At 50.3% G+C, this 26,005-nt stretch overlaps 1 protein-coding gene across 1 annotated transcript in view; it reads right to left on the minus strand.

The window, feature by feature from the left end:
- Positions 1-26,005, minus strand: part of LOC115121285 (tensin-3-like) — a 143,741-nt gene that overhangs the window by 98,483 nt on the left and 19,253 nt on the right. Inside the window, exons 6-11 of the mRNA XM_065008519.1 lie at positions 8,341-8,424; positions 6,629-6,741; positions 6,439-6,499; positions 2,715-2,790; positions 2,438-2,567; positions 1,986-2,051 (exon numbers count right to left, since the gene is read on the minus strand). Coding sequence (XP_064864591.1) covers positions 1,986-2,051; positions 2,438-2,567; positions 2,715-2,790; positions 6,439-6,499; positions 6,629-6,741; positions 8,341-8,424 — 530 coding nt within the window. The remainder of the gene's footprint in view (positions 1-1,985; positions 2,052-2,437; positions 2,568-2,714; positions 2,791-6,438; positions 6,500-6,628; positions 6,742-8,340; positions 8,425-26,005) is intronic.

Genomic DNA, 26,005 nt, shown 5'->3' on the forward strand with positions numbered 1-26,005 from the left:
CTGCAGGGTGAAGGGCTGTGATGGCAGCTGACAGGATATGTGACTGCAGCGTGAAGGGTTGTGATGGCAGCTGACAGGATATGTGACTGCAGGGTGAAGGGTTGTGACGGCAGCTGACAGGATATGTGACTGCAGGGTGAAATGCTGTGAAGGCAGCTGACAGGATATGTGACTGCAGGGTGAAATGCTGTGAAGGCAGCTGACAGGATATGTGACTGCAGGGTGAAGGGTTGTGACGGCAGCTGACAGGATATGTGACTGCAGGGTGAAGGGCTGTGATGGCAGCTGACAGGATATGTGACTGCAGGGTGAAGGGCTGTGATGGCAGCTGACAGGATATGTGACTGCAGGGTGAAGGGCTGTGATGGCAGCTGACAGGATATGTGACTGCAGGGTGAAGGGTTGTGACGGCAGCTGACAGGATATCTAACTGCAGGGTGAAGGGCTGTGACGGCAGCTGGATATGTGACTGCAGGGTGAAGGGTTGTGATGGCAGCTGACAGGATATGTGACTGCAGGGTGAAGGGCTGTGATGGCAGCTGACAGGATATGTGACTGCAGGGTGAAGGGCTGTGATGGCAGCTGACAGGATATGTGACTGCAGGGTGAAGGGTTGTGACGGCAGCTGACAGGATATGTGACTGCAGGGTGAAGGGCTGTGACGGCAGCTGGCAGGATATGTGACTGCAGGGTGAAGGGCTGTGACGGCAGCTGGCAGGATATGTGACTGCAGGGTGAAGGGCTGTGACGGCAGCTGACAGGATATGTGACTGCAGGGTGAAGGGCTGTGACGGCAGCTGACAGGATATGTGACTGCAGGGTGAAGGGCTGTGACGGCAGCTGACAGGATATGTGACTGCAGGGTGAAGGGCTGTGACGGCAGCTGGATATGTGACTGCAGGGTGAAATGCTGTGACGGCAGCTGACAGGATATGTGACTGCAGGGTGAAGGGTTGTGACGGCAGCTGCAGGATATGTGACTGCAGGGTGAAGGGCTGTGACGGCAGCTGACAGGATATGTGACTGCAGGGTGAAGGGTTGTGACGGCAGCTGACAGGATATGTGACTGCAGGGTGAAGGGCTGTGATGGCAGCTGACAGGATATGTGACTGCAGGGTGAAGGGCTGTGATGGCAGCTGACAGGATATGTGACTGCAGGGTGAAGGGTTGTGACGGCAGCTGACAGGATATCTAACTGCAGGGTGAAGGGCTGTGACGGCAGCTGGATATGTGACTGCAGGGTGAAATGCTGTGACGGCAGCTGACAGGATATGTGACTGCAGGGTGAAGGGTTGTGACGGCAGCTGCAGGATATGTGACTGCAGGGTGAAGGGCTGTGATGGCAGCTGACAGGATATGTGACTGCAGGGTGAAGGGCTGTGACGGCAGCTGACAGGATATGTGACTGCAGGGTGAAGGGCTGTGACGGCAGCTGACAAGATATATAAGAGCCATTTTGATAGGGTTTGTGTTTGTCTAGTTTTGTTCTCACCACTAGAGAGCAGTCTCACTGAGGTTATGGGTCAGGTGGTAGGTCAGTTGATGGCTCAGGTGTATAAGATCACAAGTAACCAGGTAGTAGTCATGCATGGGTGAACAGGAGATTCACATGGTTTTTACAGCTATTCACAAGGTTGCCTTTAACCCGGATTACTCAACCACAAATCGTCACCACCATGGTAAATCATCAAGTTTAATCTGTCCTCATATTATTTTATTCAATAAATGGGAACATCCCCCAACTGTATCTAAGTCTGGACATTACCTCAGCGTGTCAAAAACAGTTTGCATCACTCATGCATCATGACGAATTGGAACTTTTAAATAGTCCTTACAGGATGTGTGACTGTAGGGTGACGGGGTTGGCAGGGGCTGTTAGTCAGCCACACCAGCTGTAGTGGGTCCAGGTGTGTGTTCGTTGGACCAATGGTGGTTTGAAGGGGAGATTAGGATTATGCTTAACAACGATGACGGCCGGGAATTACCTGGCATCTTCTCAGGACTTTCAGAGAACACCAACTGAACTTTCCCATCGTCTGGAAACCTGGGATCTGGAAAGGGGAGGGAAGGTGATCATCCATCTCTATCTGTGTGTGTGCATGTCTACCTGCATGCGTTGGCTTTCCTCTGTATTTCACGCCTGCACTCATCACCTGGTGATTAGACCAAGGTTAGCCTGTGACAATACTTACACAGAGAGAAAGAGAGAGAGGGAGAGAGAAAGAGAGAGGGAGAGGGAGGGAGGGGGGGAGAGAGAGAGGGGGAGAGAAGAGAGAGCGAGAGGGGGAGAGAGAGAGAGAGAGAGAGAGAGAGAGAGAGAGAAGAGAGAGAGAGAGAGAGAGAGAGAGAGAGGTAAGAGAGAGAGAGAGAGAGGGAGAGAGAGAGAGGGAGTAGGTCATTCATTGCATTAGGCTTCCCAGTAGGCCTACTACTGTACCTATATATGCTGTGTCAAGGTCTTCCTTGGGGAAAAGCAAGGGGCGACCGTGGATAATGCCAGTGTGAAACTGGAGCCTGAAGATGACCTCTCGGCTGGCTGTCTGGTGGTTTTTATTATAACACACCACCTGAACCACAGACAGCAAAAACAGACAGTTACCTCACCTGGCTGTCTATAAGGTTCATACAGTCAGACCACTGAGCTTTGTATAACATTCCATTCAATTGTGGATTTGAAAAGTGCAGGTAAGGTATATGAGTGTGATTATACCTACCATTATGTCTCCCTTCAGCAGTTGAGCTGGTTGCAGTACAAAGTAAACCCTGTCTGTCTGCACTGCTCGCACGTGACTGTGACAGATATAAACACACACAGACAAAGTAAACCCTGTCTGTCTGCACTGCTCGCACGTGACTGTGACAGATATGAACACACACAGACAAAGTAAACCCTGTCTGTCTGCACTGCTCGCACGTGACTGTGACAGATATAAACACACACAGACAAAGTAAACCCAGTCTGTCTGCACTGCTCGCACGTGACTGTGACAGATATAAACACACACAGACAAAGTAAACCCTGTCTGTCTGCACTGCTCGCACGTGACTGTGACAGATATAAACACACACAGACAAAGTAAACCCTGTCTGTCTGCACTGCTCGCACGTGACTGTGACAGATATAAACACACACAGACAAAGTAAACCCTGTCTGTCTGCACTGCTCGCACGTGACTGTGACAGATAGAAACACACACAGACACAGTAAACCCTGTCTGTCTGCACTACTCGCACGTGACTGTGACAGATATAAACACACACAGACAAAGTAAACCCTGTCTGTCTGCACTGCTCATACGTGACTGTGTCAGATATAAACACACACAGACAAAGTAAACCCTGTCTGTCTGCACTGCTCGCACGTGACTGTGACAGATAGAAACACACACAGACAAAGTAAACCCTGTCTGTCTGCACTGCTCGCACGTGACTGTGACAGATATAAACACACACAGACAAAGTAAACCCTGTCTGTCTGCACTGCTCGCACATGACTGTGACAGATATAAACACACACAGACAAAGTAAACCCTGTCTGTCTGCACTGCTCGCACGTGACTGTGACAGATATAAACACACACAGACAAAGTAAACCCTGTCTGTCTGCACTGCTCGCACGTGACTGTGACAGATATAAACACACACAGACAAAGTAAACCCTGTCTGTCTGCACTGCTCGCACGTGACTGTGACAGATATAAACACACACAGACAAAGTAAACCCTGTCTGTCTGCACTGCTCGCACGTGACTGTGACAGATATAAACACACACAGACAAAGTAAACCATGTCTGTCTGCACTGCTCGCACGTGACTGTGACAGATATAAACACACACAGACAAAGTAAACCCTGTCTGTCTGCACTGCTCGCACGTGACTGTGACAGATAGAAACACACACAGACAAAGTAAACCCTGTCTGTCTGCACTGCTCGCACGTGACTGTGACAGATATAAACACACACAGACAAAGTAAACCCTGTCTGTCTGCACTGCTCGCACGTGACTGTGACAGATATAAACACACACAGACAAAGTAAACCCTGTCTGTCTGCACTGCTCGCACGTGACTGTGACAGATATAAACACACACAGACAAAGTAAACCCTGTCTGTCTGCACTGCTCGCACGTGACTGTGACAGATATAAACACCCACAGACAAAGTAAACCCTGTCTGTCTGCACTGCTCGCACGTGACTGTGACAGATAGAAACACACACAGACAAAGTAAACCCTGTCTGTCTGCACTGCTCGCACGTGACTGTGACAGATATAAACACACACAGACAAAGTAAACCCTGTCTGTCTGCACTGCTCGCACGTGACTGTGACAGATATAAACACACACAGACAAAGTAAACCCTGTCTGTCTGCACTGCTCGCACGTGACTGTGACAGATATAAACACACACAGACAAAGTAAACCCTGTCTGTCTGCACTGCTCGACACGTGACTGTGACAGATATAAACACACACAGACAAAGTAAACCCTGTCTGTCTGCACTGCTCGCACGTGACTGTGTCAGATATAAACACACACAGACAAAGTAAACCCTGTCTGTCTGCACTGCTCGCACGTGACTGTGACAGATATAAACACACACAGACAAAGTAAACCCTGTCTGTCTGCACTGCTCACACGTGACTGTGTCAGATATAAACACACACAGACAAAGTAAACCCTGTCTGTCTGGACTGCTCGCACGTGACTGTGACAGATATAAACACACACAGACAAAGTAAACCCTGTCTGTCTGCACTGCTCGCACGTGACTGTGACAGATATAAACACACACAGACAAAGTAAACCCTGTCTGTCTGCACTGCTCGCACGTGACTGTGACAGATATAAACACACACAGACAAAGTAAACCCTGTCTGTCTGCACTGCTCGCACGTGACTGTGACAGATATAAACACACACAGACAAAGTAAACCCTGTCTGTCTGCACTGCTCGCACGTGACTGTGACAGATATAAACACACACAGACAAAGTAAACCCTGTCTGTCTGCACTGCTCGCACGTGACTGTGACAGATATAAACACACACAGACAAAGTAAACCCTGTCTGTCTGCACTGCTCGCACGTGACTGTGACAGATATAAACACACACAGACAAAGTAAACACACATTTGCATTTAGATTTGAGTCATTTAGCAGACACTCTTATCCAGAGTGACTTACAGTGAGTGGATACATTTTCATACTTTTTCATACTCATAATATTATTACCATGGTAACTCTATATTTCCATAGTCCATCTGTAGATCAATCAATCAATCAAATGTATTTATAAAGCCTTTTTTCATATCAGCAGAAGTCACAAAGTGCTGTATAGAAAACCAGCCTAAAACCCCAAACAGCAAGCAATGCAGATGCTCTACAGACTATCTACAACAGACTATCAGTAATATTTATTAACCCTTACCCTTATTCTAAACCTAACACTACAATAAAAAATGTAAAAGGGTTCTGCAGCGGTCCCCATAGGACAGTTGTCACAACTTCCGCCGAAGTTGGTCCCTCTCCTTGTTCGGGCGGCGTTCGGCGTCACTGACTTTCTAGTCATCGCTGATCCTCTTTTCATTTTCCTTTCGTTTTGTCTTGTCTTGTATTACACCTGGTTCCAATCCCATTCATTACATGTTGTGTATTTAACCCTCTGTTCCCCCTCATGTCTTGTCGATGATTGTTTGTTTGTAAGCATTGTGCCAGACATGTTCTGGTGTGTGACGGGTTTTGTACCCACTTGTATTATTTTGTATATTTTGGTTTTCTGAGTTTTTGAGCACTTATTAAACTGCTCCGTTTATACCAAGTTGGATCTCCTGCGCCTGACTTCTCTGCCACCAGCACGCACCCCTTTACAACAGTGGTATTCAAAGTCGGGGTCGCAGGGAATTGCAGTGGGGTCGCCAATTATTATTATGATTTTTAATTGTATTTTTAGGAGCAAAAAAAATAAGAGTACAGATTATTGTATTGGACAATATACAAAGTGTTTGAGAAAGATGTATTGGTAAATATATTTATTGGTTTCTCTCCATTTTGATAAGAGATAAAAATACAATGAATTGAAGGTTGTTTTTTTATGTAAAAATCTACATTTACAGATTTTAAGTTTGTGTCATTAGATTTGGGCAACAAATTTGGTCCCCAGAAATTCTGGTGTAAATAAATGGTGTCCCCACTGCAATAGTTTCATTTTGGGTTCCTCTGTGTAAAGGGTTCTACATGGAACTCAAAAGGTGTTCTTCAAAGTGTTCTATGGGGACAGCTAAGGAACACCTTTTTTTCTAAGAGTGTAACTGTAACCTTAGCAAATAGTTGCTTTTCAACAGATAGTTTGTTGATACTATGACGCTCTACAGATGCTCTACAGATGGACTATCCGGAACATCCAAATGAAGTGTGAATGAGTATGGTATCTCACTAGACTGCTGAAGTACAGACGACCTGCAGGCTCTGGTACACTCTCAGGAACAGACGACATCCTGCAGACAACACAAACAGGAAAAATATATTGCTAAATCAGTAGTGCGTCATAAATTGTATATCTGAGAACAGTGTGGATCACTGTGACGTGAGAGGTGTAGTATAGTGTTTGTATGGGTGTTTCTAACCTCCCTCAGAATTGATGTTGGGCACGCCGTGAAGAACCACACAAAGGAGGAAGAGAGGAGAGGGATCCATGTTCATAACTCCCCTCAGCAGACTGCTGAACATCCACACATACCTAGAGAGAGGGGGGGGGGGACTGTATGTCAAGTGATTGACCTCCCAAGTCAATCAAAGGTGTGCCACAGGGTTCAATTCTCGGGCCGACTCTCTTTTCTGTATACATCAATGATGTTGCTCTTGCTGCTGGTGATTCTCTGATCCACCTCTACGCAGACGACACCATTCTGTATACTTCTGGCCCCTCCTTGGACACTGTGTTAACTATCCTCCAGACGAGATTCAATGCCATACAACTCTCCTTCCGTGGCCTCCAACTGCTCTTAAACGCAAGTAAAACTAAATGCATGCTTTTCAATCGATCACTGCCCGCACCTGCTCGTCCGTCCAGCATCACTACTCTGGACGGCTCTGACTTAGAATATGTGGACAACTACAAATACCTGGGTGTCTGGTTAGACTATAAACTCTCCTTCCAGACTCACATTAAGCATCTCCAATCCAAAATTACATCTAGAATCGGCTTCCTATATCGCAACAAAGCATCCTTCACTCATGCTGCCAAACATACCCTCGTAAAACTGACCATCCTACCGATCCTCGACTTCGGTAATGTCATCTATAGAATAGCCTCCAACACTCTACTCAACAAACTGGATGCAGTCTATCACAGTGCCATCCGTTTTGCCACCAAAGCCCCATACACTACCCACCATTGCGACCTGTACACTCTCGTTGGTTGGCCCTCGCTTCATACTCGTCGCCAAACCCACTGGCTACAGGTTATCTACAAGTCTCTGCTAGGTAAAGCCCCACCTTATCTCAGCTCACTGGTCACCATAGCAGCACCCACTCGTAGCACGCGCTCCAGCAGGTATATCTCACTGGTCACCCCCAAAGCCAATTCCTGCTTTGGTCGTCTTTCCTTCCAGTTCTCTGCTGCCAATGACTGGAATGAATTGCAAAAATCTCTGAAGCTGGAGACTCACATCTCCCTCACTAGCTTTAAGCACCAGCTGTCAGAGCAGCTTACAGATCACTGCACCTGTACATAGCCCATCTGTAAACAGCCCATATATCTACCTACCGCATCCCCATACTGGTATTTATTTATTTATTTATTTTGCTCCTTTGCACCCCAGTATCTCTACCTGCACATTCATCTTCTGCCGATCTACCATTCCAGTGTTTAATTGCTATATTGTAATTACTTCACCACCATGGCCTATTTATTTCCTTAACTTGCACTCACTGTATATAGACTTTTTGTTTTCTTTTGTTCGACTGTATTATTGACTGTATGTTTTGTTTATTCCATGTATAACTCTGTGTTGTTGTTTGTGTCGAATTGCTACGCTTTATCTTGGCCAGGTCGCAGTTGCAAATGAGAACTTGTTCTCAACTAGCCTACCTGGTTAAATAAAGGTGAAATAATGTATTTTTTATTTTTTAAATTGACCTCCCAAGTCTGACACCTGACCGCTGTGATATCAGGTAAAATTTCAGAACAAGGAAGCCCTCAGCCAGAAGGCCACATCTGAAGTTCACTGATGGCCAGACAGTTGATCTTTGAACTATATTGATCTGTTGTGCAGAGGAGCTTCTGTGAACTTGATGTTAACCAATCAAATTTGCTTTGTGTGGGGTGGTTTCTTACCGTTTCTGCGAGGGATTCATCAGGGAAGATACTCTGTTGTTGTAGAACCTTCTCATGGCAAAGTGGTCTAGACCCAGGTCTGCACTGAGGAGGACATACACATTCAGTTTAGATCCAGGTCTGCACTGAGGCGGACACACACATTCAGTCTAGATCCAGGTCTGCACTGAGGAGGACATACACATTCAGTTTAGATCCAGGTCTGCACTGAGGAGGACACACACATTCAGTCTAGATCCAGGTCTGCACTGAGGAGGACATACACATTCAGTCTAGACCCAGGTCTGCACTGAGGAGGACACACACATTCAGTCTAGACCCAGGTCTGCACTGAGGAGGACACACACATTCAGTCTAGACCCAGGTCTGCACTGAGAAGGACACACACATTCAGTCTAGACCCAGGTCTGCACTGAGGAGGACACACACATTCAGTCTAGATCCAGGTCTGCACTGAGGAGGACACACACATTCAGTCTAGATCCAGGTCTGCACTGAGGAGGACACACACATTTAGTCTAGACCCAGGTCTGCACTGAGGACACACACATTCAGTCTAGACCCAGGTCTGCACTGAGGAGGACACACACATTCAGTCTAGACCCAGGTCTACACTGAGGACACACACATTCAGTCTAGACCCAGGTCTGCACTGAGGGAGACACACACATTCAGTCTAGACCCAGGTCTGCACTGAGGAGGACACACACATTCAGTCTAGATCCAGGTCTGCACTGAGGGAGACACACACATTCAGTCTAGATCCAGGTCTGCACTGAGGACACACACATTCAGTCTAAACCCAGGTCTGCACTGAGGGAGACACACACATTCAGTCTAGACCCAGGTCTGCACTGAGGACACACACATTCAGTCTAGACCCAGGTCTGCCCTGAGGAAGACACACACATTCAGTCTAGATCCAGGTCTGCCCTGAGGAAGACACACACATTCAGTCTAGATCCAGGTCTGCCCTGAGGGAGACACACACATTCAGTCTAGATCCAGGTCTGCCCTGAGGGAGACACACACATTCAGTCTAGATCCAGGTCTGCCCTGAGGGAGACACACACATTCAGTCTAGATCCAGGTCTGCCCTGAGGGAGACACACACATTCAGTCTAGATCCAGGTCTGCACTGAGGGAGACACACACATTCAGTCTAGATCCAGGTCTGCACTGAGGAGGACACACACATTCAGTCTAGATCCAGGTCTGCACTGAGGAGGACACACACATTCAGTCTAGACCCAGGTCTGCACTGAGGAGGACATACACATTCAGTCTAGACCCAGGTCTGCACTGAGGAGGACACACACATTTAGTCTAGACCCAGGTCTGCACTGAGGACACACACATTCAGTCTAGACCCAGGTCTGCACTGAGGAGGACATACACATTCAGTCTAGATCCAGGTCTGCACTGAGGAGGACACACACATTCAGTCTAGACCCAGGTCTGCACTGAGGAGGACATACACATTCAGTCTAGACCCAGGTCTGCACTGAGGAGGACATACACATTCAGTCTAGACCCAGGTCTGCACTGAGGAGGACATACACATTCAGTCTAGACCCAGGTCTGCACTGAGGACACACACATTCAGTCTAGACCCAGGTCTGCACTGAGGAGGAAATACACATTCAGTCTAGACCCAGGTCTGCACTGAGGAGGACACACACATTCAGTCTAGATCCAGGTCTGCACTGAGGACACACACATTCAGTCTAGACCCAGGTCTGGACTGAGGAGGACACACATTCAGTCTAGACCCAGGTCTGCCCTGAGGACACACACATTCAGTCTAGACCCAGGTCTGCCCTGAGGGAGACACACATTCAGTCTAGACCCAGGTCTGCCCTGAGGGAGACACACACATTTAGTCTAGATCCAGGTCTGCACTGAGGAGGACACACACATTCAGTCTAGACCCAGGTCTGCACTGAGGAGGACACACACATTCAGTCTAGATCCAGGTCTGCACTGAGGAGGACACACACATTCAGTCTAGACCCAGGTCTGCACTGAGGAGGACACACACATTCAGTCTAGACCCAGGTCTGCACTGAGGAAGGACACACACATTCAGTCTAGACCCAGGTCTGCACTGAGGAGGACACACACATTCAGTCTAGACCCAGGTCTGCACTGAGAAGGACACACACATTCAGTCTAGACCCAGGTCTGCACTGAGGAGGACACACACATTCAGTCTAGACCCAGGTCTGCACTGAGGAGGACACACACATTCAGTCTAGACCCAGGTCTGCACTGAGAAGGACACACACATTTAGTCTAGACCCAGGTCTGCACTGAGGACACACACATTCAGTCTAGACCCAGGTCTGCACTGAGGAGGACACACACATTCAGTCTAGACCCAGGTCTACACTGAGGACACACACATTCAGTCTAGACCCAGGTCTGCACTGAGGGAGACACACACATTCAGTCTAGACCGAGGTCTGCACTGAGGAGGACACACACATTCAGTCTAGATCCAGGTCTGCACTGAGGGAGACACACACATTCAGTCTAGATCCAGGTCTGCACTGAGGACACACACATTCAGTCTAAACCCAGGTCTGCACTGAGGACACACACATTCAGTCTAGACCCAGGTCTGCACTGAGGGAGACACACACATTCAGTCTAGACCCAGGTCTGCACTGAGGACACACACATTCAGTCTAGACCCAGGTCTGCCCTGAGGAAGACACACACATTCAGTCTAGATCCAGGTCTGCCCTGAGGGAGACACACACATTCAGTCTAGATCCAGGTCTGCCCTGAGGGAGACACACACATTCAGTCTAGATCCAGGTCTGCCCTGAGGGAGACACACACATTCAGTCTAGATCCAGGTCTGCCCTGAGGGAGACACACACATTCAGTCTAGATCCAGGTCTGCACTGAGGACACACACATTCAGTCTAGACCCAGGTCTGCCCTGAGGAAGACACACACATTCAGTCTAGATCCAGGTCTGCCCTGAGGGAGACACACACATTCAGTCTAGATCCAGGTCTGCCCTGAGGGAGACACACACATTCAGTCTAGATCCAGGTCTGCCCTGAGGGAGACACACACATTCAGTCTAGATCCAGGTCTGCCCTGAGGGAGACACACACATTCAGTCTAGATCCAGGTCTGCACTGAGGAGGACACACACATTCAGTCTAGACCCAGGTCTGCACTGAGGAGGACACACACATTCAGTCTAGATCCAGGTCTGCACTGAGGAGGACACACACATTCAGTCTAGACCCAGGTCTGCACTGAGGAGGACATACACATTCAGTCTAGACCCAGGTCTTCACTGAGGAGGACACACACATTTAGTCTAGACCCAGGTCTGCACTGAGGACACACACATTCAGTCTAGACCCAGGTCTGCACTGAGGAGGACATACACATTCAGTCTAGATCCAGGTCTGCACTGAGGAGGACACACACATTCAGTCTAGACCCAGGTCTGCACTGAGGAGGACATATACATTCAGTCTAGACCCAGGTCTGCACTGAGGAGGACATACACATTCAGTCTAGACCCAGGTCTGCACTGAGGAGGACATACACATTCAGTCTAGACCCAGGTCTGCACTGAGGACACACACATTCAGTCTAGACCCAGGTCTGCACTGAGGAGGAAATACACATTCAGTCTAGACCCAGGTCTGCACTGAGGAGGACACACACATTCAGTCTAGATCCAGGTCTGCACTGAGGACACACACATTCAGTCTAGACCCAGGTCTGCACTGAGGAGGACACACACATTCAGTCTAGACCCAGGTCTGCACTGAGAAGGACACACACATTCAGTCTAGACCCAGGTCTGCACTGAGGAGGACACACACATTCAGTCTAGATCCAGGTCTGCACTGAGGAGGACACACACATTCAGTCTAGATCCAGGTCTGCACTGAGGAGGACACACACATTTAGTCTAGACCCAGGTCTGCACTGAGGACACACACATTCAGTCTAGACCCAGGTCTGCACTGAGGAGGACACACACATTCAGTCTAGACCCAGGTCTACACTGAGGACACACACATTCAGTCTAGACCCAGGTCTGCACTGAGGGAGACACACACATTCAGTCTAGACCCAGGTCTGCACTGAGGAGGACACACACATTCAGTCTAGATCCAGGTCTGCACTGAGGGAGACACACACATTCAGTCTAGATCCAGGTCTGCACTGAGGACACACACATTCAGTCTAAACCCAGGTCTGCACTGAGGACACACACATTCAGTCTAGACCCAGGTCTGCACTGAGGGAGACACACACATTCAGTCTAGACCCAGGTCTGCACTGAGGACACACACATTCAGTCTAGACCCAGGTCTGCCCTGAGGAAGACACACACATTCAGTCTAGATCCAGGTCTGCCCTGAGGGAGACACACACATTCAGTCTAGATCCCGGTCTGCACTGAGGGAGACACACACATTCAGTCTAGATCCAGGTCTGCACTGAGGAGGACACACACATTCAGTCTAGACCCAGGTCTGCACTGAGGAGGACACACACATTCAGTCTAGATCCAGGTCTGCACTGAGGAGGACACACACATTCAGTCTAGACCCAGGTCTGCACTGAGGAGGACATACACATTCAGTCTAGACCCAGGTCTGCACTGAGGAGGACACACACATTTAGTCTAGACCCAGGTCTGCACTGAGGACACACACATTCAGTCTAGACCCAGGTCTGCACTGAGGAGGACATACACATTCAGTCTAGATCCAGGTCTGCACTGAGGAGGACACACACATTCAGTCTAGACCCAGGTCTGCACTGAGGAGGACACACACATTCAGTCTAGACCCAGGTCTGCACTGAGGACACACACATTCAGTCTAGACCCAGGTCTGCACTGAGGAGGAAATACACATTCAGTCTAGACCCAGGTCTGCACTGAGGAGGACACACACATTCAGTCTAGATCCAGGTCTGCACTGAGGACACACACATTCAGTCTAGACCCAGGTCTGGACTGAGGAGGACACACACATTCAGTCTAGACCCAGGTCTGCCCTGAGGACACACACATTCAGTCTAGACCCAGGTCTGCCCTGAGGGAGACACACATTCAGTCTAGACCCAGGTCTGCCCTGAGGGAGACACACACATTTAGTCTAGATCCAGGTCTGCACTGAGGAGGACACACACATTCAGTCTAGACCCAGGTCTGCACTGAGGAGGACACACACATTCAGTCTAGATCCAGGTCTGCACTGAGGAGGACACACACATTCAGTCTAGACCCAGGTCTGCACTGAGGAGGACACACACATTCAGTCTAGACCCAGGTCTGCACTGAGGAGGACACACACATTCAGTCTAGACCCAGGTCTGCACTGAGGAGGACACACACATTCAGTCTAGACCCAGGTCTGCACTGAGAAGGACACACACATTCAGTCTAGACCCAGGTCTGCACTGAGGAGGACACACACATTCAGTCTAGATCCAGGTCTGCACTGAGGACACACACATTCAGTCTAGACCCAGGTCTACACTGAGAAGGACACACACATTCAGTCTAGACCCAGGTCTGCACTGAGGAGGACACACACATTCAGTCTAGACCCAGGTCTGCACTGAGGAGGACACACACATTTAGTCTAGACCCAGGTCTGCACTGAGGACACACACATTCAGTCTAGACCCAGGTCTGCACTGAGGAGGACATACACATTCAGTCTAGATCCAGGTCTGCACTGAGGAGGACACACACATTCAGTCTAGACCCAGGTCTGCACTGAGGAGGACATATACATTCAGTCTAGACCCAGGTCTGCACTGAGGAGGACATACACATTCAGTCTAGACCCAGGTCTGCACTGAGGAGGACATACACATTCAGTCTAGACCCAGGTCTGCACTGAGGACACACACATTCAGTCTAGACCCAGGTCTGCACTGAGGAGGAAATACACATTCAGTCTAGACCCAGGTCTGCACTGAGGAGGACACACACATTCAGTCTAGATCCAGGTCTGCACTGAGGACACACACATTCAGTCTAGACCCAGGTCTGGACTGAGGAGGACACACACATTCAGTCTAGACCCAGGTCTGCCCTGAGGACACACACATTCAGTCTAGACCCAGGTCTGCCCTGAGGGAGACACACATTCAGTCTAGACCCAGGTCTGCCCTGAGGGAGACACACACAATTAGTCTAGATCCAGGTCTGCACTGAGGAGGACACACACATTCAGTCTAGACCCAGGTCTGCACTGAGGAGGACACACACATTCAGTCTAGATCCAGGTCTGCACTGAGGAGGACACACACATTCAGTCTAGACCCAGGTCTGCACTGAGGAGGACACACACATTCAGTCTAGACCCAGGTCTGCACTGAGGAGGACACACACATTCAGTCTAGACCCAGGTCTGCACTGAGGAGGACACACACATTCAGTCTAGACCCAGGTCTGCACTGAGGAGGACACACACATTCAGTCTAGACCCAGGTCTGCACTGAGGAGGACACACACATTTAGTCTAGACCCAGGTCTGCACTGAGGACACACACATTCAGTCTAGACCCAGGTCTGCAATGAGGAGGACACACACATTCAGTCTAGACCCAGGTCTACACTGAGGACACACACATTCAGTCTAGACCCAGGTCTGCACTGAGGGAGACACACACATTCAGTCTAGACCGAGGTCTGCACTGAGGAGGACACACACATTCAGTCTAGATCCAGGTCTGCACTGAGGGAGACACACACATTCAGTCTAGATCCAGGTCTGCACTGAGGACACACACATTCAGTCTAAACCCAGGTCTGCACTGAGGACACACACATTCAGTCTAGACCCAGGTCTGCACTGAGGGAGACACACACATTCAGTCTAGACCCAGGTCTGCACTGAGGACACACACATTCAGTCTAGACCCAGGTCTGCCCTGAGGAAGACACACACATTCAGTCTAGATCCAGGTCTGCCCTGAGGGAGACACACACATTCAGTCTAGATCCAGGTCTGCCCTGAGGGAGACACACACATTCAGTCTAGATCCAGGTCTGCACTGAGGAGGACACACACATTCAGTCTAGATCCAGGTCTGCCCTGAGGGAGACACACACATTCAGTCTAGATCCAGGTCTGCACTGAGGACACACACATTCAGTCTAGACCCAGGTCTGCACTGAGGAGGACACACACATTCAGTCTAGACCCAGGTCTACACTGAGGACACACACATTCAGTCTAGACCCAGGTCTGCACTGAGGGAGACACACACATTCAGTCTAGACCGAGGTCTGCACTGAGGAGGACACACACATTCAGTCTAGATCCAGGTCTGCACTGAGGGAGACACACACATTCAGTCTAGATCCAGGTCTGCACTGAGGACACACACATTCAGTCTAAACCCAGGTCTGCACTGAGGACACACACATTCAGTCTAGACCCAGGTCTGCACTGAGGGAGACACACACATTCAGTCTAGACCCAGGTCTGCACTGAGGACACACACATTCAGTCTAGACCCAGGTCTGCCCTGAGGAAGACACACACATTCAGTCTAGATCCAGGTCTGCCCTGAGGGAGACACACACATTCAGTCTAGATCCAGGTCTGCCCTGAGGGAGACACACACATTCAGTCTAGATCCAGGTCTGCCCTGAGGGAGACACACACATTCAGTCTAGATCCAGGTCTGCCCTGAGGGGGACACACACATTCAGTCTAGATCCAGGTCTGCACTGAGGGAGACACACACATTCAGTCTAGATCCAGGTCTGCACTGAGGAGGACACACACATTCAGTCTAGACCCAGGTCTGCACTGAGGAGGACACACACATTCAGTCTAGATCCAGGTCTGCACTGAGGAGGACACACACATTCAGTCTAGACCCAGGTCTGCACTGAGGAGGACATACACATTCAGTCTAGACCCAGGTCTGCACTGAGGAGGACACACACATTTAGTCTAGACCCAGGTCTGCACTGAGGACACACACATTCAGTCTAGACCCAGGTCTGCACTGAGGAGGACATACACATTCAGTCTAGATCCAGGTCTGCACTGAGGAGGACACACACATTCAGTCTAGACCCAGGTCTGCACTGAGGAGGACATATACATTCAGTCTAGACCCAGGTCTGCACTGAGGAGGACATACACATTCAGTCTAGACCCAGGTCTGCACTGAGGAGGACATACACATTCAGTCTAGACCCAGGTCTGCACTGAGGACACACACATTCAGTCTAGACCCAGGTCTGCACTGAGGAGGAAATACACATTCAGTCTAGACCCAGGTCTGCACTGAGGAGGACACACACATTCAGTCTAGATCCAGGTCTGCACTGAGGACACACACATTCAGTCTAGACCCAGGTCTGGACTGAGGAGGACACACACATTCAGTCTAGACCCAGGTCTGCCCTGAGGACACACACATTCAGTCTAGACCCAGGTCTGCCCTGAGGGAGACACACATTCAGTCTAGACCCAGGTCTGCCCTGAGGGAGACACACACATTTAGTCTAGATCCAGGTCTGCACTGAGGAGGACACACACATTCAGTCTAGACCCAGGTCTGCACTGAGGAGGACACACACATTCAGTCTAGACCCAGGTCTGCACTGAGGAGGAAATACACATTCAGTCTAGACCCAGGTCTGCACTGAGGAGGACACACACATTCAGTCTAGATCCAGGTCTGCACTGAGGACACACACATTCAGTCTAGACCCAGGTCTGGACTGAGGAGGACACACACATTCAGTCTAGACCCAGGTCTGCCCTGAGGACACACACATTCAGTCTAGACCCAGGTCTGCCCTGAGGGAGACACACATTCAGTCTAGACCCAGGTCTGCCCTGAGGAGGACACACATTTAGTCTAGATCCAGGTCTGCACTGAGGAGGACACACACATTCAGTCTAGACCCAGGTCTGCACTGAGGAGGACACACACATTCAGTCTAGATCCAGGTCTGCACTGAGGAGGACACACACATTCAGTCTAGACCCAGGTCTGCACTGAGAAGGACACACACATTCAGTCTAGACCCAGGTCTGCACTGAGGAGGACACACACATTCAGTCTAGATTCAGGTCTGCACTGAGGAGGACACACACATTCAGTCTAGACCCAGGTCTGCACTGAGGAGGACATACACATTCAGTCTAGACCCAGGTCTGCACTGAGGAGGACACACACATTTAGTCTAGACCCAGGTCTGCACTGAGGACACACACATTCAGTCTAGACCCAGGTCTGCACTGAGGAGGACACACACATTCAGTCTAGATCCAGGTCTGCACTGAGGAGGACACACACATTCAGTCTAGATCCAGGTCTGCACTGAGGACACACACATTCAGTCTAGACCCAGGTCTGCACTGAGGAGGACACACACATTCAGTCTAGATCCAGGTCTGCACTGAGGAGGACACACACATTCAGTCTAGACCCAGGTCTGCACTGAGGAGGACCTACACATTCAGTCTAGATCCGGGTATGCACTGAGGGGGACACACACATTCAGTCTAGACCCAGGTCTGCACTGAGGAGGACATACACATTCAGTCTAGACCCGGGTCTGCACTGAGGAGGACACACACATTCAGTCTAGACCCAGGTCTGCACTGAGGAGGACATACACATTCAGTCTAGATCCAGGTCTGCACTGAGGAGGACATACACATTCAGTCTAGATCCAGGTCTGCACTGAGGAGGACACACACATTCAGTCTAGACCCAGGTATGCACTGAGGAGGACATATACATTCAGTCTAGACCCAGGTCTGCACTGAGGAGGACATACACATTCAGTCTAGACCCAGGTCTGCACTGAGGGAGACACACACATTCAGTCTAGATCCAGGTATGCACTGAGGGAGACACACACATTCAGTCTAGACCCAGGTCTGCACTGAGGAGGACACACACATTCAGTCTAGATCCAGGTCTGCACTGAGGAGGACACACACATTCAGTCTAGACCCAGGTCTGCACTGAGGAGGACACACACATTCAGTCTAGGAGGACACACACATTCAGTCTAGACCCAGGTCTGCACTGAGGAGGACACACACATTCAGTCTAGACCCAGGTCTGCACTGAGGAGGACACACACATTCAGTCTAGACCCAGGTCTGCACTGAGGAGGACACACACATTCAGTCTAGACCCAGGTCTGCACTGAGGAGGACACACACATTCAGTCTAGACCCAGGTCTGCACTGAGGAGGACACACACATTCAGTCTAGACCCAGGTCTGCACTGAGGAGGACACACACATTCAGTCTAGACCCAGGTCTGCACTGAGGAGGACACACACATTCAGTCTAGACCCAGGTCTGCACTGAGGAGGACACACACATTCAGTCTGACCCAGGTCTGCACTGAGGAGGACACACACATTCAGTCTAGACCCAGGTCTGCACTGATGAGGACACACACATTCAGTCTAGACCCAGGTCTGCACTGAGGAGGACATACACATTCAGTCTAGATCCAGGTATGCACTGAGGAGGACACACACATTCAGTCTAGATCCAGGTCTGCACTGAGGAGGACACACACATTCAGTCTAGACCCAGGTCTGCACTGAGGAGGACACACACATTCAGTCTAGACCCAGGTCTGCACTGAGGAGGACACACACATTCAGTCTAGATCCAGGTCTGCACTGGGGAGGACACACACATTCAGTCTAGACCCAGGTCTGAGGAGGACCTACACATTCAGTCTAGAGGTCTGCACTGAGGGGACACACACATTCAGTCTAGACCCAGGTCTGCACTGAGGAGGACATACACATTCAGTCTAGACCCAGGTCTGCACTGAGGAGGACCACATTCAGTCTAGACCCAGGTCTGCACTGAGGAGGACATACACATTCAGTCTAGATCCAGGTCTGCACTGAGGAGGACATACACATTCAGTCTAGATCCAGGTCTGCACTGAGGAGGACACACACATTCAGTCTAGACCCAGGTATGCACTGAGGAGGACATATACATTCAGTCTAGACCCAGGTCTGCACTGAGGGAGACACACACATTCAGTCTAGATCCAGGTATGCACTGAGGGAGACACACACATTCAGTCTAGACCCAGGTCTGCACTGAGGAGGACACACACATTCAGTCTAGATCCAGGTCTGCACTGAGGAGGACACACACATTCAGTCTAGACCCAGGTCTGCACTGAAGAGGACATACACATTCAGTCTAGACCCAGGTCTGCACTGAGGAGGACACACACATTTAGTCTAGACCCAGATCTGCACTGAGGACACACACATTCAGTCTAGACCCAGGTCTGCACTGAGGAGGACACACACATTCAGTCTAGATCCAGGTCTGCACTGAGGAGGACACACACATTCAGTCTAGACCCAGGTCTGCACTGAGGAGGACATACACATTCAGTCTAGATCCAGGTATGCACTGAGGAGGACACACACATTCAGTCTAGACCCAGGTCTGCACTGAGGAGGACATACACATTCAGTCTAGACCCAGGTCTGCACTGAGGAGGACACACACATTCAGTCTAGACCCAGGTCTGCACTGAGGAGGACATACACATTCAGTCTAGATCCAGGTCTGCACTGAGGAGGACATACACATTCAGTCTAGACCCAGGTCTGCACTGAGGAGGACATACACATTCAGTCTAGACCCAGGTCTGCACTGAGGAGGACACACACATTCAGTCTAGACCCAGGTCTGCACTGAGGAGGACATACACATTCAGTCTAGATCCAGGTCTGCACTGAGGAGGACATACACATTCAGTCTAGACCCAGGTCTGCACTGAGGAGGACACACATTCAGTCTAGACCCAGGTCTGCACTGAGGAGGACACATACATTCAGTCTAGACCCAGGTCTGCACTGAGGAGGACACACATTCAGTCTAGACCCAGGTCTGCACTGAGGAGGACACACACACATTCAGTCTAGACCCAGGTCTGCACTGAGGAGGACACACACATTCAGTCTAGACCCAGGTCTGCACTGAGGACACACACATTCAGTCTAGACCCAGGTCTGCACTGAGGAGGACACACACATTTAGTCTAGACCCAGGTCTGCACTGAGGAGGACATACACATTCAGTCTAGACCCAGGTCTGCACTGAGGAGGACATACACATTCAGTCTAGACCCAGGTCTGCACTGAGGAGGACACACACATTCAGTCTAGACCCAGGTCTGCACTGAGGAGGACACACACATTCAGTCTAGACCCAGGTCTGCACTGAGGAGGACACACACATTCAGTCTAGACCCAGGTCTGCACTGAGGGAGACACACACATTCAGTCTAGATCCAGGTCTGCACTGAGGGAGACACACACATTCAGTCTAGATCCAGGTCTGCACTGAGGGAGACACACACATTCAGTCTAGACCCAGGTCTGCACTGAGGAGGACACACACATTCAGTCTAGACCCAGGTCTGCACTGAGGAGGACACACACATTCAGTCTAGACCCAGGTCTGCACTGAGGAGGACATACACATTCAGTCTAGACCCAGGTCTGCACTGAGGAGGACACACACATTTAGTCTAGACCCAGATCTGCACTGAGGACACACACATTCAGTCTAGACCCAGGTCTGCACTGAGGAGGACACACACATTCAGTCTAGACCCAGGTCTGCACTGAGGAGGACACACACATTCAGTCTAGATCCAGGTCTGCACTGAGGGAGACACACACATTCAGTCTAGATCCAGGTATGCACTGAGGGAGACACACACATTCAGTCTAGATCCAGGTCTGCACTGAGGAGGACATACACATTCAGTCTAGACCCAGGTCTGCACTGAGGAGGACACACACATTTAGTCTAGACCCAGATCTGCACTGAGGACACACACATTCAGTCTAGACCCAGGTCTGCACTGAGGGAGGACACACACATTCAGTCTAGACCCAGGTCTGCACTGAGGAGGACACACACATTCAGTCTAGATCCAGGTCTGCACTGAGGAGGACACACACATTCAGTCTAGACCCAGGTCTGCACTGAGGAGGACATACACATTCAGTCTAGACCCAGGTCTGCACTGAGGAGGACACACACATTCAGTCTAGACCCAGGTCTGCACTGAGGAGGACACACACATTCAGTCTAGACCCAGGTCTGCACTGAGGAGGACACACACATTCAGTCTAGACCCAGGTCTGCACTGAGGAGGACATACACATTCAGTCTAGACCCAGGTCTGCACTGAGGAGGACACACACATTCAGTCTAGATCCAGGTCTGCACTGAGGAGGACACACACATTCAGTCTAGACCCAGGTCTGCACTGAGGAGGACACACACATTCAGTCTAGACCCAGGTCTGCACTGAGGAGGACACACACATTCAGTCTAGATCCAGGTCTGCACTGAGGAGGACACACACATTCAGTCTAGACCCAGGTCTGCACTGAGGAGGACATACACATTTAGTCTAGACCCAGGTCTGCACTGAGGAGGACACACACATTCAGTCTAGACCCAGGTCTGCACTGAGGAGGACATACACATTCAGTCTAGACCCAGGTCTGCACTGAGGAGGACATACACATTCAGTCTAGACCCAGGTCTGCACTGAGGAGGATACACACATTCAGTCTAGACCCAGGTCTGCACTGAGGAGGACACACACATTCAGTCTAGACCCAGGTCTGCACTGAGGAGGACACACACATTCAGTCTAGACCCAGGTCTGCACTGAGGAGGACACACACATTCAGTCTAGACCCAGGTCTGCACTGAGGACACACACATTCAGTCTAGACCCAGGTCTGCACTGAGGAGGACACACACATTCAGTCTAGACCCAGGTCTGCACTGAGGAGGACATACACATTCAGTCTAGACCCAGGTCTGCACTGAGGAGGACATACACATTCAGTCTAGACCCAGGTCTGCACTGAGGAGGACACACACATTCAGTCTAGACCCAGGTCTGCACTGAGGAGGACATACACATTCAGTCTAGACCCAGGTCTGCACTGAGGAGGACATACACATTCAGTCTAGACCCAGGTCTGCACTGAGGAGGACACACACATTCAGTCTAGACCCAGGTCTGCACTGAGGAGGACACACACATTCAGTCTAGACCCAGGTCTGCACTGAGGAGGACACACACATTCAGTCTAGACCCAGGTCTGCACTGAGGAGGACACACACATTCAGTCTAGACCCAGGTCTGCACTGAGGAGGACACACACATTCAGTCTAGACCCAGGTCTGCACTGAGGAGGACATACACATTCAGTCTAGACCCAGGTCTGCACTGAGGAGGACACACACATTCAGTCTAGACCCAGGTCTGCACTGAGGAGGACACACACATTCAGTCTAGACCCAGGTCTGCACTGAGGAGGACACACACATTCAGAGAGGTCTGAGGAGGACACACACATTCAGTCTAGACCCAGGTCTGCACTGAGGAGGACACACACATTCAGTCTAGACCCAGGTCTGCACTGAGGAGGACACACACATTCAGTCTAGACCCAGGTCTGCACTGAGGAGGACACACACATTCAGTCTAGACCCAGGTCTGCACTGAGGAGGACATACACATTCAGTCTAGACCCAGGTCTGCACTGAGGAGGACATACACAGGAGTCTAGACCCAGGTCACACACATTCAGTCTAGACCCAGGTCTGCACCGAGGAGGACATACACATTCAGTCTAGACCCAGGTCTGCACTGAGGAGGACACACACATTCAGTCTAGACCCAGGTCTGCACTGAGGAGGACACACACATTCAGTCTAGATCCAGGTCTGCACTGAGGAGGACACACACATTCAGTCTAGACCCAGGTCTGCACTGAGGAGGACATACACATTCAGTCTAGACCCAGGTCTGCACTGAGGAGGACACACACATTCAGTCTAGATCCAGGTCTGCACTGAGGAGGACATACACATTCAGTCTAGATCCAGGTCTGCACTGAGGAGGACACACACATTCAGTCTAGACCCAGGTCTGCACTGAGGAGGACATATACATTCAGTCTAGACCCAGGTCTGCACTGAGGAGGACATACACATTCAGTCTAAACCCAGGTCTGCACTGAGGAGGACATACACATTCAGTCTAGACCCAGGTCTGCACTGAGGAGGACACACACATTCAGTCTAGACCCAGGTCTGCACTGAGGAGGACACACACATTCAGTCTAGACCCAGGTCTGCACTGAGGACACACACATTCAGTCTAGACCCAGGTCTGCACTGAGGAGGACACACACATTCAGTCTAGATCAAGGTCTGCACTGAGGAGGACACACACATTCAGTCTAGACCCAGGTCTGCACTGAGGAGGACACACACATTTAGTCTAGACCCAGATCTGCACTGAGGACACACACATTCAGTCTAGACCCAGGTCTGCACTGAGGAGGACACACACATTCAGTCTAGATCCAGGTCTGCACTGAGGAGGACACACACATTCAGTCTAGACCCAGGTCTGCACTGAGGAGGACATACACATTCAGTCTAGATCCAGGTATGCACTGAGGAGGACACACACATTCAGTCTAGACCCAGGTCTGCACTGAGGAGGACATACACATTCAGTCTAGACCCAGGTCTGCACTGAGGAGGACACACACATTCAGTCTAGACCCAGGTCTGCACTGAGGAGGACATACACATTCAGTCTAGATCCAGGTCTGCACTGAGGAGGACATACACATTCAGTCTAGACCCAGGTCTGCACTGAGGAGGACATACACATTCAGTCTAGACCCAGGTCTGCACTGAGGAGGACACACACATTCAGTCTAGACCCAGGTCTGCACTGAGGAGGACATACACATTCAGTCTAGATCCAGGTCTGCACTGAGGAGGACATACACATTCAGTCTAGATCCAGGTCTGCACTGAGGAGGACACACACATTCAGTCTAGACCCAGGTCTGCACTGAGGAGGACATATACATTCAGTCTAGACCCAGGTCTGCACTGAGGAGGACATACACATTCAGTCTAGGCCCAGGTCTGCACTGAGGAGGACATACACATTCAGTCTAGACCCAGGTCTGCACTGAGGAGGACACACACATTCAGTCTAGACCCAGGTCTGCACTGAGGAGGACACACACATTCAGTCTAGACCCAGGTCTGCACTGAGGACACACACATTCAGTCTAGACCCAGGTCTGCACTGAGGAGGACACACACATTTAGTCTAGACCCAGGTCTGCACTGAGGAGGACATACACATTCAGTCTAGACCCAGGTCTGCACTGAGGAGGACATACACATTCAGTCTAGACCCAGGTCTGCACTGAGGAGGACACACACATTCAGTCTAGACCCAGGTCTGCACTGAGGAGGACACACACATTCAGTCTAGACCCAGGTCTGCACTGAGGAGGACACACACATTCAGTCTAGACCCAGGTCTGCACTGAGGAGGACACACACATTCAGTCTAGACCCAGGTCTGCACTGAGGGAGACACACACATTCAGTCTAGATCCAGGTCTGCACTGAGGGAGACACACACATTCAGTCTAGATCCAGGTCTGCACTGAGGGAGACACACACATTCAGTCTAGATCCAGGTATGCACTGAGGGAGACACACACATTCAGTCTAGACCCAGGTCTGCACTGAGGAGGACACACACATTCAGTCTAGATCCAGGTCTGCACTGAGGAGGACACACACATTCAGTCTAGACCCAGGTCTGCACTGAGGAGGACATACACATTCAGTCTAGACCCAGGTCTGCACTGAGGAGGACACACACATTTAGTCTAGACCCAGATCTGCACTGAGGACACACACATTCAGTCTAGACCCAGGTCTGCACTGAGGGAGACACACACATTCAGTCTAGATCCAGGTCTGCACTGAGGGAGACACACACATTCAGTCTAGATCCAGGTCTGCACTGAGGGAGACACACACATTCAGTCTAGATCCAGGTATGCACTGAGGGAGACACACACATTCAGTCTAGACCCAGGTCTGCACTGAGGAGGACACACACATTCAGTCTAGATCCAGGTCTGCACTGAGGAGGACACACACATTCAGTCTAGACCCAGGTCTGCACTGAGGAGGACATACACATTCAGTCTAGACCCAGGTCTGCACTGAGGAGGACACACACATTTAGTCTAGACCCAGATCTGCACTGAGGACACACACATTCAGTCTAGACCCAGGTCTGCACTGAGGAGGACATACACATTCAGTCTAGATCCAGGTATGCACTGAGGAGGACACACACATTCAGTCTAGATCCAGGTTTGCACTGAGGAGGACACACACATTCAGTCTAGACCCAGGTCTGCACTGAGGAGGACACACACATTCAGTCTAGACCCAGGTCTGCACTGAGGAGGACACACACATTCAGTCTAGATCCAGGTCTGCACTGAGGAGGACACACACATTCAGTCTAGACCCAGGTCTGCACTGAGGAGGACATACACATTCAGTCTAGACCCAGGTCTGCACTGAGGAGGACATACACATTCAGTCTAGATCCAGGTCTGCACTGAGGAGGACACACACATTCAGTCTAGACCCAGGTCTGCACTGAGGAGGACATATACATTCAGTCTAGACCCAGGTCTGCACTGAGGAGGACATACACATTCAGTCTAGACCCAGGTCT

Source organism: Oncorhynchus nerka, linkage group LG24, assembly GCF_034236695.1.
Source record: "Oncorhynchus nerka isolate Pitt River linkage group LG24, Oner_Uvic_2.0, whole genome shotgun sequence".
NCBI classification, from domain to species: Eukaryota; Metazoa; Chordata; class Actinopteri; order Salmoniformes; family Salmonidae; genus Oncorhynchus; species Oncorhynchus nerka.